Genomic DNA, 16,020 nt, shown 5'->3' with positions numbered 1-16,020 from the left:
GAGCACAAAGCACCGGCCCCACAGGTAAGTTGGGGTGGGGTGAAGGGGAATTGGGTTTTCCTAATGTGGGGAGGCAAAAGAGAGATGCTCCCTGTTGCCTTCCCACGTTAGAAAGAAAATTTGAAAAAAAGGGAAAACAAAAGCGCCACACGGGCAAGGGCCTCGGGTGGCTGGAACATCGGGCAGGGTTTGTGTATTTCTGCCTGCTGTTCCAGCCACCTGAGTGTGAACACATTATCTTTAGTGAGCCCATACGTATTGATCTAATGTAACATGTTTTCTGCTTCCTAAGCTCAGAGTCTTCTCTTAAATCCCGGCCCCGGTTAATATCAGTTCTTTGGTCATTTTGGATTGTCATGGATCGGAAGAAGTAGAACGTTTTTCAAAACAGTTCTCTGCTGGTTGAAGTGGTGCATATACAACACACATACAACAAAATATGTATAATGGTAAATTACACCTGTGGATTATGTAGGTATCTAATATGGGTGTAGGGATTTTTCTTGTTTGTCATCTCCTAAAAATGTCCCTTACTATTTGTACCGGTACTTTCTGGAGGGTGGATGATCTCAAAGCAATTGTTGAACACAGAATATAGTTCCACAGACATTTGGAGAATGGGTGTGGAGGTAAGGTTTTACCAACTTGCTGTGTAGAAACAGGAGTGTGGGGTGTGTAAACAGATGCTTTATGAGGTAAGAGCATTAAACAGCTACTTAAGCAGTGGGATTTTTGTATTGATGAGAGCAAGCAACAGGGAGAGGGTGTGTGGCAGCAGGGCTTGCAACCTAAAAGATTGACGAAAAATTAAACCTATTTAGTTTGATATCCAATTATCAATCTCATTCACTTTCCTAAATGCATCTGCATGAATTAAAACAGATAGCTATCAGCTACAAAGTTTTAGCGATATGTTTCTTTTCTAAGCCAAATTCCCTTCAACTGCGAGACCCCCAGCACTTTTTGATGGACTTCTGGATTTTTTTGGTCTGTCTCCTGAGTGAGTGGGAACCTCCCCCCTCCCCCCCACTCATTCTTTTCCTCCGTCTGTGGGAACTTTTTGTAACTCTTTTTATACTTTTATATTGGAATCATGTTTGTCTCAAGTGTCTATGGCATCTGTAATTTCATTTTGCAGCACACAGCACCTTTTGTGCCGTGTTGCTGGGAGCCCTTTGGGCGAACCTTTGTATTTTCTTTTTTTCTTTGTGGGAACACAGGTTTCCCAAGGGTAGAGGGATACTTTTTATCCTTCTTACATTTTATCTTGTGAGATCAGCATACACCACCTTACGTGGAGTGCTGAGGGGTTACATAGTATCCCCTTTCTCACTTCTTCTGTAACATTTCTGTTACAGTGACAAGCATACCCATGTGGCTGGTGGCAGTGGACGTGTTCTACTGACTTGTGTGATCTTTTACTCGCAGGCTGTCAATCCAGCCGTGGTAATGCAAGGGTCACCATTCATCTAGAATGGTGCCTGTATATTTGTTTTGCCATTGTTAGTGTCCTGGTCCTTTTTTGGGCCTTCTTCCGACGCCCTGGTATGGGGAGGTCTAGGTCCTGGTTTGATTTTCGTCTTCCGCGCGAATCCTTTGTGTAGCCCGCTCAGGCTCCAGAGTGTCTGTGATGATAGGAAATGAAGAAAGAGTCTCAAACTCCACAGCCCTTTGTCTTTTGGCATGCCTGCCTGGAACCAATTCCAGCTGGGAGGCTGGCTGTCCTGAATGGACAGCCACCCCAAAAAGTTTGAATGTAGCATGAGTGCCGATTGGTTGGGTTCCTGAATAAATGGCCTGGATCTTGGAGCTGAAGACAAGCGAACCATGGGAACAGGAGAACCGATGTGGAAGAAGTCTGCAGCCACTTCCAGATGAACAGAGAGGTCTCCTGTGTAACTGCTGCGGCACAACCCCTCCTTCCAAGAGTCGTGGAGCTCTGAAGCGGATCCCCCCCCCCCGTCCCCCTCTTTTGGGCTGGTGGTACCAATCAGCTTCAAGATGACCTGCAAGACGAGCCATCCCATGACATGTTGCGACCTTCCTGGGCTGTAAACTGCGAATACCCTGGGACCTTCAACCCAAGTGCATTGTATCATCTTCTGAACGACGAATCCTCTTGAAACTTCGGTGGACTCCTGCTGCACCTCCAGAAGCAAGATTCGACTGCTGAAAGTCCCCTCCATCAGAGTGCTGGAATGAGCAGTCAAGACGGTAACCGTTCTTCAGCTGGTGTCCTGGAAAAGGCACCAAAACCATAGATCAACATTGGAGCACAAAGAATACTTTGCTGGAAAGCCCCTCTATCAACTGCTGCTGTGAAATCCCTTCCAGTGTCCCTCTTTCAGTCACCACGACCAAGGAACAAGGAAAAGGTGACCGGGTCTACAGCTGCTGCATCATGAAGGGGTCCAGCTTCCTCTTCTTCATCAAGCTTCAGTTATTGTTGGACTCCTGGGAATACTTATCTCGGGTCATTCTGCCGCTCCTGTATTACTAGGGTAGTGATTCATGTGTTTGGGAGCTCGCCCATACACGTACGTGCAGGCCCAACGCTTTGGTGCATTATGGGAGACTTCTCTGAAGTCCCTGATCCATGTTCCTCACAAAACATGTTACTTACTGCTTACAGAAGATTTCCACAGGAACTCTGGACTTTTCCACAGCTTGTGCCTGCCCTTTGACCTTCATTCTGACCCTGAAATAATCCTTTGTTGGGAGTCTTTTCTGTCGTCTGCTGCTGCAAGTTAGCATCCATTGGCCGTTCTTTCGTCACCACAACCAAGAATCCAGAAACCGGGTCCTGTTCTGCTGCATTGTGAAAGCGTCCATCTGCAAGCTCTTCATTGCTGAGGCCCTTTGTGGCTGAGGGTAGTACTTACCTAAAGCCTTGTGTCACTCCTGTGTAGCTGAATGGGTGGTTTGTGTTCTCGCCCATACCGTTTAGCCAGGCCTAATGCTGGAACGCATTTAGGGATCCTTCTACAAAGTTCCTGACACTTTCTACCAACTCCTAAGTCTGCACTTGTTCGTCAAGAAATCCTCTGGAACTCTGACTTTGCTGCATCTGAGTCCTATACTGACCTGTATACTGTTGGCCTCCGAGTGGTCACCAGTGTCCCTCTTCTGTCTCAGAGTTCACTCATGCCTTAGAATAGGGAAGGACTTAAGTATAAGACCTCTGACTAGAAAATATAACGTGTTGCAAAGTACTTACAAAGGTGTTTGTGTGTAACTTTAATTCCGAAGCAGAATAAGTTACAAATTGTTCTTACTTACCTTTGAGTTGCTTATTGCCCGTCTTAAGTACAAGAAGTTATTTACTTACCTTTGAACTGTGTTCCACTCTTCTATAAAACTAAGTTGTTATTCCTTTATTATTCCTGAAAATGGATAAGTGTAAAGGTTTACCAATAGGGTTTACTCGCCTTGAATGGCTTGCTGCCATTCTAAATGTGTAACATTAGGTTCTTACTTACATGAACTGCACACTGCCTTTCTGAAAAGTCTGATAAAGTTCTTGCTTACCTTACAATTGTGTTCCACTCTTCTGAAAAGTAACATTGGTGTATCTAGATATTCCAATAATAGAAATAGTGTAAGAGTTTATAACCAATACGGTTTTACTCACCTCGAATAGGGTACTGCCATTTTAAACGTGTATCCCGAGTTCTTACTTAACCATGAAGTGCTTATGGACCCTCAGAAACGTACTTCCCAAGGTATTGCTTAACTCAGAATTGTGATCAAATATTCTGAAAGGTACTGTGGGTGTAACTGTATCATTCCTGAGAGAAGAACTTACATATGTTGCAAGAGTTTAACTTGTAACAGCGTTGGTATTACTAGTTTTCCTGAAACACAATAACTAAGATAGCTTATTATCAAAAGGGTCCGCTTACCTTGAATTACATACTGTAATTCTAAAAGTCTACTAAAGTGGTTGTAATCCCCTGCTTCCATTCTAAATGTGTATCACTAGGTTTTACTCACCTTGAACTGCATAATGCCATTCTAAATAAGATTTATACTTTGGTTTGCATACCAGAAGTATTGTGCTGGTTTTTATTAATTGAGTTAATGAAATATAATAGTACTTAACTTTCTAAAGAAATTCTCTTTGCCTGTGTACATATAAAATAAACCACTACTTTTACAATAAATCAGTGAATCAGTGTTTCTTTGAATCATATGCATGTTACAAGGTATTTGTATCGTGCACCATCACCACCGCCGCCACCAAAGTGGAACCCAGGCGCTCGGGTGGATCTGAAAAGGGTTCTACGTTCTTTCTTCACCAGTAATTACAATGCCTGGCTTGTAAATGTGTACAGATTTACGAAAATGGTCATCGAATTTTTTTTGGGGGGGTACCCCCAACTACTTATCTGCCCTTTCCCACCACCTCCTTAAAATTTTGTTTGACCATTTTCGATTTTCATAATTCTGTACACGTTTAAAAGCCAGGTGTTGTCATTAATGGCGATGAAAGGACCCGAAACCAAGAAAAGGAGGGGTGGGCTGTTAGTAGGGTGTAGTGGGAATAGGAGTGTGGGAACTATGATGTCCTGTTTGCAGCTTCAGTTCAGTTTACACCGTCCGCTGAGCTTGTGCGGTTAACGGGTTGATGCGCGTTCCCATGTGCGGTTGATACGGATTGAGTGTTTGTTGTTGCAGTGTGGTGAAGTGCGTGCGGATTGCTGTGCAGAGAAGTGGTTGCGTGAGTTTGTGTGAGAGCTGTATGTGGAAAGTTGAGGTTATCTAGTTGAGTTAGTGGGTTATTTATTTTTTTATTATTTATTTAACCTCTTGGTCACCAGGCTTTCTTGCTCCACATCTGTGGCCATCTGTGTTATGTTAATGTTAAAGGATATTTGTACCGCGCACTATCACCACCGAAGTGGTCCCCTGTCGCTCTGGCAGCTCTGAAAAAAAGAGGGAAGGGGAGGGTGAGTTAGCGGGGATAAGCTGGAAAAGTGCAAGAGAGCAGTGATGTGCTGTTGCAGCCTCAGCCCGGTGGGTCCGTTGGCTGGGCTTGGGGTGTTTTACGGTCGGTAGTCATCGTGTGCTGTTGTGCGAGTCTATGTGTGGTTTGTTTTGTTGTTACAGTGTAGTGAAGTTTGTGCGGATTGTTGTGTCGTAGGCTTGTGGTTGTGTTTGGTTAGAGTATGGTTAGAGTATGAGAGGTGTATGCAGAGGGGTAAAATTGTTAGTGCTTTAGTTAATTGGCATTGCTGTCCTTGTAGTTATGTCTAGGTGTGATGCTTGCTATCATTCACTATTCCATCTGAGTGTGGCATTTGCTAATCTTCAATATCCCATCTAGATGTGAGGCAGGCTAGTGATCACGATTCAATCTAAGTGAGGCCCTTGGTAACATTCACAGTTTCATTTGTGTGGCGCATGCTAACATTTACATTTCTATCAAGATGCGACGCAGGCTGAAGTTCAGTATTCCTCCAAGTTCGTTGTTCCCATCTACAGCCCTCTCTCCCCCCTAAGATATGCCCCACTGCTCCGTCATTACTACCAAATATAATGTCAGGTGGTACAGGTCTATACAACAGTTTACTGTATTGTCCCTATAATAGTTTTCTAAATACCCTTGTGTGGACTTTAGAAAAACTGTCCCAACAGTGGGCACAAACAGCTGCTGGATAGTTGATGGAAGAGGAAGGAAGTTGCTTTTAGGATGCCCTCTGGCACATGCCACCAGTCCCTTTGGGTGTTTGGGGGGGCTGGGGGGGGCGGGAGGGGGTCAAACTCCTAGTCCCTGCTGTGATCATTGGCATCTATGCATAGCCCATAGATGTTCTCTCTGAAGTCTGTTCTTGTCTGCAGTGAAGAGATCTAGCCCACAGCACCACAAGAGTGGAAAATGTCCCAGAGAACCAAGGACGGAGTCTGACTTGGTCAGAGAAGCTGTGGAAGCTGCGGTGGCTGCACCACATGCACGCTCAATGAAGGGAGGGAAAACAAACAATGCTGTCCTACTGTCAGAACCATCATTGCACGAGCGCACACCTTCCAGCCCCTCATGCATCCAACATGACTGTGCTCTAACTTGCAACTCTCCAAATCTGCCCTGGAAATACAACACTTCAGGACATATCTGCCTCCTCCCTTTTGCAGACGCATGATCCACCTAACCGGACTGGCATGCACTCACCATCACAAAACATTCTTCTGCTAATACATCCTTGCCCCTGTTTGTTGCATCTATATTCTGCTTCGCCCCCTCCCCCTCTCTTCTTATATTCCCCCGCATTCCTTTTCTTTCCGCCAGCAGACTGAAGTCTGGATACCCCTTGCAGGGGCACAGTACGCCAATCCATGGACACGCCTAGGCGTTCTGAGACGACTACTACTGTGGCGATTTGGCGCAACGCAAAAGCCTATTTAAATAACATAACATGTGGAAGATTTGAGGAGATCAGGCGGGACTAGAAAGCCCTCTGGATGTCTGACCAGAGGACAATGAGAAGACCCCCACCAAACAGAAAATTACCATAGTAATGTGGACACCCGATGAGGGTGGAATCGGAGTGAGGAACCTACACCGCCGCCGGGTGTGTGTGGTAGGGGCGTATGCTGGGCGAGTAAGAGAGTTGGGGATGATCTGATGTGTGTAGCCAGTCGAGAGACCAGGGCGGGAGGGGAAGAAGTGGACCTCAGCCCCTTGTGTGAGGGGGGGGGGCCGTGGACATATACTGCAATCAAGGATGAGAGGTGAGAAAGAGCAATAGACTCCAGTTCAGGAGTCCAGTGGTGTAAAACAGCAGTTGAAGCAGTAAATATGCACCTTGGGCACTGGAGTAGGACGCCCAAAAGTTTGAGAAGCTGATGAAAAACGCTGCCTGTGGAGACTCGGGTGTATTCCAAGAGCAAACTGAGGAAGTAATTCCAGGGAGGAATTCAGAGTACGAATTTCAAAAGAGCGCTGAGAAAATCTGCAGAAAACAAGGATCCACTGCATGTTGGGAGCGAGTGCGTTAGTTGCTAAAGGTCTTTGAGAAAACCGCAGTTCATTAACATTGCATTTTGGGGTTTGCAGTAAAAGGTCCTAGAGCGAACCAAGAAATAACCCTCAACAAAAAGAGTGCAGTGCAGGAGACAGTCCGAAACCCGGAAGACTGAGCAAGAGACCACCGTACATGCTCCGACTTGGAGGCTTCTCACTGAAAACATCACGACACAGCAAAACCAGTAACATCTCGACCTTGAAACCCGTCAAAAGTGACAACCATAGACAACTTTGACAGCGTAAAATATTGGTTAACCGATATTTGGTCGTCACATTATCTAATCACGCGAGTCTGTCACACGATGAAGCAAAGACTGCTTTTTGTATTGTAAATGTTAATTACTAGAAGAAACAAATATCTCTCATGCGTGTTAATCTAACATCCTCTTAGCCATCATAGGTTGCTTTATGACGCACAAACATATAGCAGGTTATATATTGTACATATGTCCAAAGATTTTCCTTTTACTACCAATTCTTGTTGCTTTGCATAAATATGCATTCAAAGAAATAGACAAAAACGTTAGTGCCAACAGAGGTGTTGCTAGGGGGGGTTCTGAGGGAGCTATAGCCCCAAGTCTTTTGGTTGTGTAGCCCCGGATAGAAGCTCAGAGGTTACAACCAAAAGGCTAACTAGCCCTGCATCCCGACATTAGTGTAGCCCTGCATCGTTTCCAGACCTAGCAACACCCTTGGTTGCAGATATGTACTGCTCACATATTTTTTATACCAAAAGAGCAAACGTACAGAATATTAGTTAGTGCTTATACCACATAAATGTAACTATGTATATTTAGGTCTAATTTTTGTATGGACTTCCATCTGCTAACTCTCAATTGCGAAAGATATATATATATATATATATATATATATATATATATATATATATATATATATATATATATATATATATATATATATATATATATATGTACATTTTCCAACAAATCTGTGATATTGTTTTGGATTCAAAATGTAACACCTACGCTTCTTTATGGTCTTGAAATGAAAAAAGTCATACAATCTACTTATTTGAATAAATTGGAGGTTCAATTTTGGCGATCAGTACTTCATTTACCACAAGGTAATCCGGGTCCATGGCTGCGATACGAGCTGGGGTTGACATCTCTGACAGCCATGTATTATTGGCATATGTGTGCCCTATTTAGGAAATGTCTACTTTCTGCCCTCAATGGATCTACTTTAGCAACTGTATCTCAGTATATGTTGACTTCTCATCATGTGTTAGCACAAAATTGGACTAGCCATATTAGTGTGATGGCGAATGCTGATATTACAATCGATGTTCTTTTTGCGAATCCAGTCCGAGCCAAGACATAACTATACATGATGGATTGGATGGATACAAGAGCCTCATGCCTCAAATATAAAGTCTTTGACAATCACTGGTTTGGCCCAAAAAAGTATAGAGATGTGGAACCATATTTATGCCAAGCACCAACCCCACAGCTGAGATGTGCAATATTACGAGTGCGGCTTAATTTATGACCTACACGTGATGTACAAACTCGTAGGAAACCCCTTAATGCTGAAGACAATTTTTGTCGGTTCTGTGGTGACCATCAGATTAAGAAAACATTGGAACATCTGATAGTAGACCGTCAGTCGCTTATGGGGCTAAAACAAATACATTTTTGTAAACACATGGCCTCCGTTGCGAACCTTAAGCCGGAAGACAGATGGGTAGCAATTGTCGCCACGAGGATCATGAGTATTCGAATAGCGACAGTACATTTTTTTTGAATGCATTGAAATTAGTGCACTAGTCCCCATTTTGCACATAATAATAATACCAAAACAGACAATTGTTCAAGTGTATGAAGTGGCAATAATGAGCACAACAGTTCTCGTTGATATTTTAAAGATCTCTGTATGAATATGAATATGTTAAGTAATGTGACTTGAGGTGATCTTGTGTTAGATTTTGGTAATTTTAAGGTCAAATAGGCATCTTGTAATCCATACTTGCTTTGTCTGTTTACTTATAGGGTCTTTAATCTTGTGTGTAATTAGAGATTTAGAGAAGCCTGTTTGAAGATATTTTATTCTAAATTTAATTGTTAATGTTTATTTGGTTCTTTGATCACCCGTCCGTGATTTTCTTATTCGGTTTACTTTTAAGGGAGCCGTTTAAAACGTGTCACTATGTTCGTACTTTTATATTTATTGCTTAAATGTGTTATTCATTTTTGTAATTGTAATAATTGAAAAAGTTGATTAAGGCAGTGAAATAAAATTCCTTCCATGGCGGGCCATACAGGGTGGTAACTGCCTGCCACCAGGGAGTGGAGGCTCGAGTGAATGAAAATTGGCTTAAAAAAAAATAAGTTAATTATAGTTATCCTGCAATGGCTCTGCAGGCAAGGAAATGCAGTCATTAGCACCTGGGATAATGCACGTTTATTTGTTTTGCCAAGAGCACTTTATGACGGAAAGAAAACAGAAAAAGGTCAGCGAGAGCAGCAAACCTTCACCCAGTCCCTCCACCCCCACTCCCACCCAAAAGAAAGAAAATGCGAGCATGTAAGGGGAGGCGACAACCCCAAACCCACGTGCTAATACTTACTATCTAGATACACTAACTTACAGCTAGATTTGCTTTCTCTGTAATTCCCCACACAAACTTTTGTGCAAAAGGTACGATTATAAATGGAAAGCCGAAGGCTATTTTTAGACACCCAACAAGCTAATCACATATAAACCAATTACTTGAGTACTCACCTGACAGGCAAATTACAGTAATGAATAGTAATCTCATTTTCCAGTCAAGATACATTATTCTTTGCCCCCAACCTCTTCCCCCAAAAACAGTGTTCTTATTGGAACGTTACCTTTTCCAGAGGGGTTAGACTGCGTGATTAAAACATCGCCATCTCTTGGTAAAGAATGCAGCATGCTTTCATTCAGAGAAACCATGTACCGGGAATGTCGTTCCACCCTCAACTCTTTATTTACTAGGATTTCCAGAACCACAGTCTCCACTTGCTCAGCCTATGAAGAATGGAGAATACAGAGTGATTTCCGGGCGTTATAAACCCATTGAGAGACTTTAGATGAGGGAAGCTGTAATAACTTGTCATACCGTTGTTTAATGCATTTATTTTATTGCCTTGATCACAACTAGTACCAAACAAAACAGTTCAGACATGTCTTTCAAGAAAGCGCATCACAGACACTTCTAAATGTCCCTGAAAAACACCAAACAACACTTTATTATTCAGATGGGCCCTCGAGTCCTTTGTGAGATTAGACAAGAGCAACACAGACATAAGATACGTTTTCAAAACCTTTAGTAAAGATATTTGTGTTGGTGAAATGCCTATCTTGCCCCATCTCTAACTGGGAGTAGTCTCGACCAGAAAACAAAAGAAAAATAGTCAGGGTTTGTTAATAAAATAAAAGTGATGTCTGTGTCGAACCTCTGCATGCCTTCACTTTCCAAATACAAAGTGTTCAGGATAATATTCAAACAAAAGGGTGCATGAAAGTAAAGTAAGGATGGCCATGGAGCTATCCCACAGCTCCCTTCCCCAAGATGGAGTAACTTGGGGAACTTCACAGTTCAAAAGGCAGTTACAGTTCATCAATCACAGTTCTCCTCGACCTCCTCTGGGATTTCTCTTTTCCCCAGGGTGGAACAGTATTTATCTTAGTTTCCCAGTATTTTCACTCAAGTTCCTCGTGATTTGTTAGCACCAAGTTCATACACTTTTGTCTTTTCCTCAATATCAAATCAACCATAGCCTTCTGGCTAGTTCTCTACTACAACTCGCACAATGCCTTTCTCTCTGGACAGCAATGTGTTGTAGGCTTTACCAAGTCCCTGTTAGTACACTTGTCTTACCAAATCATCAATAGTTCACTTACATAAATAGTTATGCTTTTCAGTGGGCCTCTTTGGGTTCCTTTCCCCAAGCTCTGGCCCCTCTGGTCTCAACGGTTTCACAAAATTCAACAGTTTCTTCTCTTTAGGGAAGAATAGCGTTAGTGTCACTTTAAGGATTTTGCTCCCACTTCACCTCTCTCAAGGGGAGATAGCGGTTTCTTTTAGTTAACACTGGCACTGTATCAAAGGAAAACACATAGATTTTTACTTCTACGAGCGACCACTCTGTTACGGTTCATGTGATAATGTCCCCGCAAAAATTTCGCCATGCAAAACATTAGCCGAAAAACTGAAGTTTTTGGCGGAGACTTTCCTACATGAAACATGTGGGGGGGACCCCTGCAACCACCAAAACCTTTTTGTTTTCAAGGGGAGACGGTGACACCCCCGTCCCTATATATATGGACACCTATATAATGTCGCCACTACCTTTTCCTGGTGACATTATATTCGCCGACCATATATATAGGGACATTATTACCCGCCACCTCTGATACCTGGCTCTCTTCTCTTCTGGCTTGCGGTTGCTGCAGTGTCTTTAGTCCATGGGACTCTGCTTTCTCCCTATGTCTCTGGCACCCTCTGTGCTTCCTTCTGTTTTCCCCTTATGCCTCTTGCACGCTTTCCTTTACTTTGGCAATGGTGTTCACTTTCAATTTTACATGTGGGCTACTTGCCCTCTCTTTCAAATCACTTTGCTTTCTGTCAGCATCAAATAGCCTCCTGGCTGAAACAATACTGGTTTCCTTTTTGCTGAGGCAATGCTAGTTTTTTTATAGTTCTTTTCTTTACCACATGGGTCCCAGACTCCTCCGACTTTCTCCCTAATTCGGGTCCCAGACCCCTTTGCTTTCTCCTGCAAGTCCTACAATGCCCTTCTCTCTATGGACAATGGTGGACTGTTTTTATAACCAATCACTTGCTTTCCGTTTCATGTCATTTTAACGATCTTGCTTCTCCTCCCTCTTCAGCCCCATCCACCCACACGCTCCCGAGTTTCTGGGTCACACGAAACTCATCGAGTAGCGTAGCGCTGGCGAGCGGTTTCTCCGGGATGCTTTGGGTCGAGGTCAGGGTCTCACCACCTGCCCCTCAGATACCCTTGGGACCGGCACACATCCCAAGGGAATGAGCATTCACTGGGACATGGCCAGCAGGCTACAGTTTGCCTCACTCCTGCTCCTTGGATACATGGCTCCCTAGCCACGCTGCAGCCCTTCAACACACACAGGGCCAGCTTCTTGGCTCCTCTAGTCCAAAATGCCTCTCCAGCTTGTTCTGCTATGGCTTCAAAATCTGGTTTGGGACGGAGAAGGGATCCCCTGCTGGACTCAGCCATGCAGCCTTCCTCCTTCTCTCCCAACTGCTTCTCCCTGTGCGCTCTCAGCAGTCCCTTTTTATACCCAGGTGGTGTATCAATGGGCTGCAAGTGGGTGGCCAGGGTTGGGTTTGCCTGGCCTTCAATAATCCAATTAAAAGGACATGCCTGTCCTTTAGTCCTGAAAAGAGAGTCAACTTGAGTCAGGTGTGAGTGGCCAGTGTTAAATGCCTGTTCCTGCCTGGCTAATTATGGGACAACCTAATGGTATTTGGTGGCAGTCTTTTCTTGGTTTCTCAAGAGGTTTTTCATGGCTAATCCTCACTGCTCTTGGTTGCCTTTTCTTCTTCCCAGTACTAGTCGAAAATGGGGAGACGGAATGGGATTCCAAATATTCCATGAGAGCTGAGGAAGGGGTTTCAGAGGGAAAATGGGGATGTGGGGGGGTGGGGGGAGATGGGGCGTGTTAGGAAATACCCCCATTAAGGCTGAGGGAGAGTGGGTTGGTATACAAATCAAAAGGGCGGGGGGGAATACCATGTGTCACCCTTGGGTATTCGCATCCCAATCCCTTGTGACCCTCCACTCAGGTGATCCTCCCTCACTTGTCCATACCCAGCTTTTGGATCCAACAGCAATGGCAATCCCCTGGCCACCCGAGCAGAGGATCCTGGGGGAGTAGCTGGTAGAATACCGTTAGATCTCACACCTATTTGTGAAATGGATTTTGAATCAGTGCAAATAAAAGCACAAAGGTAAAAGTTTGGAGGGAAGCCACCAAGCCTCATTTTCCTAAAATTGTTGATTGCAGGCATTTGACCACCAACCTTAGCACTTGCCCACTTGCACGGAGGGGGACAAGAAAAGAGGCCAAACCACTATCACTCTTGCATCTCCCCCTCTGTCTCGTGAACATGTAAATGCCACAAATTTCGCTTTGCATGTGGCATTTACTAATGTATTCCTACCTGTGTTTTGAGCAGGTACAAAACTGAGGAGGTTTCCATAGAAATCTGTTTTATGCTTGAATAAAAATGGTCATGCAGGCATAAAACGAAACACACCACGAGACAAAGTCAGCATGGCTGAGATCTTCTCTCTGATCAGTGCCCCTCATCCGCCTCATCACTGTTCGAAAATCGGGTAGAGCATTGAGGCGTAAAAGCATTACACCTCACATTTTACCTTTGTATTTAATCCACGCAACCATTTAAAATGAGCTCCACTGTATACTTAAGCAGAAAGATCTGCGCCAGAGCGATTGCCAGCCTCTTTCACACACAAATTCAAGTTCACATCCAAAAAACGAACAGATCTTCTGTGCCACACTTGTGAACTGTAATGCAATTGGTTCAGAACCCCCTATCCTAATGCACAGAAGATTCTTATAGGCTGTGGGCATCCAATCCTCCTAGCGTGCACTTGATCATCTGGGCTGGTACCTGCACTATCCATGCCTTCAAGCTCTTTCTCTTGTAGTTTGCTACAAGGGCATTACACATATAATCAGAAATAAAGGAAAGGCCATCAGTATAAGATACAAAACCCTCCACAGGAACCCTTTGTTTATGACCCGATTTAATCTCATTCTTAGTTAAGCTAACATCTGCATCCCAGAAGCCAATTGCATCACATGTTGACATCAGCCCCATTTATTAATAATTATTTTTTTACTAACTAGGTTAAAGCCTTATATGCGCATTGGGTAGGACTGGGTTGAATTGAAGGCTAATTTCAAACGTTCTCAGGAGCTTTCCAGACAAAAGTGAGAAACCTCCAGCCTCACGATAGATACAGTGCAAGTGACACTGGCTAGGCAACATCATAGAGCTCCTGCTCAAAGCATCCAAGCTAGACAACCATGGCCGTCCTCCCAAATCCCATCCTTGCAGTAGGCTACATGGAGCGAGATTAATGAAAGACCAGCAAACTCAATGTTTCCTTAATGTAGGGCCTGCACAATCTTTTTAGCAATAGCTTCTTCAAGACATTTCCCAATGCACAAATCTTGGGTTCAAATAACTGCAGTTAGCACAGCTAGTATTTCTCATGGAAACAAGCAAAGCACAGTACCTCATATCCTTCAATCTCTGTCACTTCTTCCTCTACAATGATTAAGGTGGAATCGGAACCCGATGCCAGAGGCCACTCGTGGACAAGAATTCGAATACCAACAATTCCTTCATGTTCTTGGGCTTTGGAGTCATGCGAATCTTCATTTGCTGCTTTGCAAAATAAAAACAATGCATAAGATGACAAGTTATCAAACAATACATTTACACCAACCCAATGCCCACATCCCAATCTTTTAATAGCTAGGATGCTCACAGTTTTCTTGGGGTTTCAATATTCCAAATAGCTGGTCGAGAGGATATCTGAACGTGAGGAGGACAGAGGCATACAAGTACCAACATGCACTTTTGTTTAATTTACTTCCTTCAAATGTATTTTATATGCACCAAGAGTGCGTCTGCCATAAATCATACGTGGTTCCTATGCTGTATAGGCCCAAGAAGTGAGGCGGAAAACAAAAATGGAAAAGAAACGGAAGCAACAGCACCCTGATAATACAAACGGAAAGAGTGCCTACAAATGACACTTCCTAAACCGGTGGCTACAATGGAGCTGCGGCTTAAATTGTGGGTACCTCTCGCCCTCCTTACACCTCACATTACTTTAAAACTCCTACTTTACAGGACTCCAAGACCTAAGTCGTGGTGCTTCAAATTAAGCCAAAATTCATTTTTGTGCTTGTGATGAATTGCCATCTGGAAGGGTGTGAAAGCCTAGCTTCTTTGATTGTTATCAATTGATCAAATGATGCAGGTAATTCCACCTTAGAAAGGGTAATCTGCTGATCAGATTCCCCTTTTCATAAGGTCTCTGACAAAAGCATAGTGTGGAGCTGTGCCCTGCTGCTTCAGTATCCTGATCTTCAGCGCCTGCTCTAGGAGGGGCACAGAGCAGGTTCAGTGGTCACAGGTGCCCATGTGACAACTGCAGTGACAGCCAAGTCGCTGCAGCGCAGTGGATGCATTGAATATTTGCAACCTTGTACCAAAATTATGATGATTATAAGTAGCCCATGCTGGCTGCTGGGTAAACTCTAAAAATAAGCTATGCCAGAGTCAAGGCTTAGTACATGGCACTGCTCATTATAATTGCAGCCACATTACATTGATATCATACATTTGTCAGCCCTGTAGACCCAGATCAGCTGGGGAATGGTTATGTGTATTCTCCCCAGAAGGCTAGACATTGCCCTACTGGCAGGAACGTTGCATGGGGAGGTGGTTGCCGCTCTCCATTCGTTCAGAGGGACATATGTAACAGCCTTCCCCCCACCATCCCACCCCTGCCCCCATCGACAGCCACTCCACAGGAAGCTTGCCTCAGAATAGGAATCAAAGGGCACAGCCATTTACAAAAGGCTTAGCCTCACACCAGGGTACTGCATATTTAAAGTCCTTTGATCCTATTGAGAAGAGAAGGTGCGGGTTTATGGTAGACAGGGAGAGCTATGTACAGTTGGAGGTTTCCACCATCTTGTTTCTCTCCCTGCCTCTCCTTCGCATCCTCTCCACTTCCTCTAGCACATAGCACTTTAGGTGTGACATCAGAAAGGCAAAGTCCACTTCTTCCAAGAACAGTAATTGGACCACAAAGGCAGGCTAGCATTAGTCCAGTCACCTTTGGGCTTTTACCTTTAAAGAAGGAGTCTCCCCCCACTCCTTTGAACCATCTTTTGGACTTCAACCCTTGAAGATTTCT

General features: G+C 43.9%; 1 protein-coding gene across 2 annotated transcripts in view; it reads right to left on the bottom strand.

Moving 5' to 3' along the window:
• GINM1 (glycosylated integral membrane protein 1) overlaps window positions 1-16,020 on the bottom strand; it is a 161,250-nt gene that overhangs the window by 34,144 nt on the left and 111,086 nt on the right. For both annotated transcript variants that reach the window (XM_069607670.1, XM_069607671.1), the window contains exons 4-5: window positions 14,323-14,471; window positions 9,877-10,036 (exon numbers count right to left, since the gene is read on the bottom strand). In XM_069607670.1, the coding sequence (XP_069463771.1) occupies window positions 9,877-10,036; window positions 14,323-14,471 (309 nt within the window). The remainder of the gene's footprint in view (window positions 1-9,876; window positions 10,037-14,322; window positions 14,472-16,020) is intronic.

The sequence above is a fragment of the Ambystoma mexicanum genome, chromosome 4q (assembly GCF_040938575.1).
Source record: "Ambystoma mexicanum isolate Mex_15411 chromosome 4q, UKY_AmexF1_1, whole genome shotgun sequence".
In the NCBI taxonomy this organism is placed as follows: Eukaryota; Metazoa; Chordata; class Amphibia; order Caudata; family Ambystomatidae; genus Ambystoma; species Ambystoma mexicanum.
This window is presented reverse-complemented; position numbering and strand designations above follow the sequence as displayed.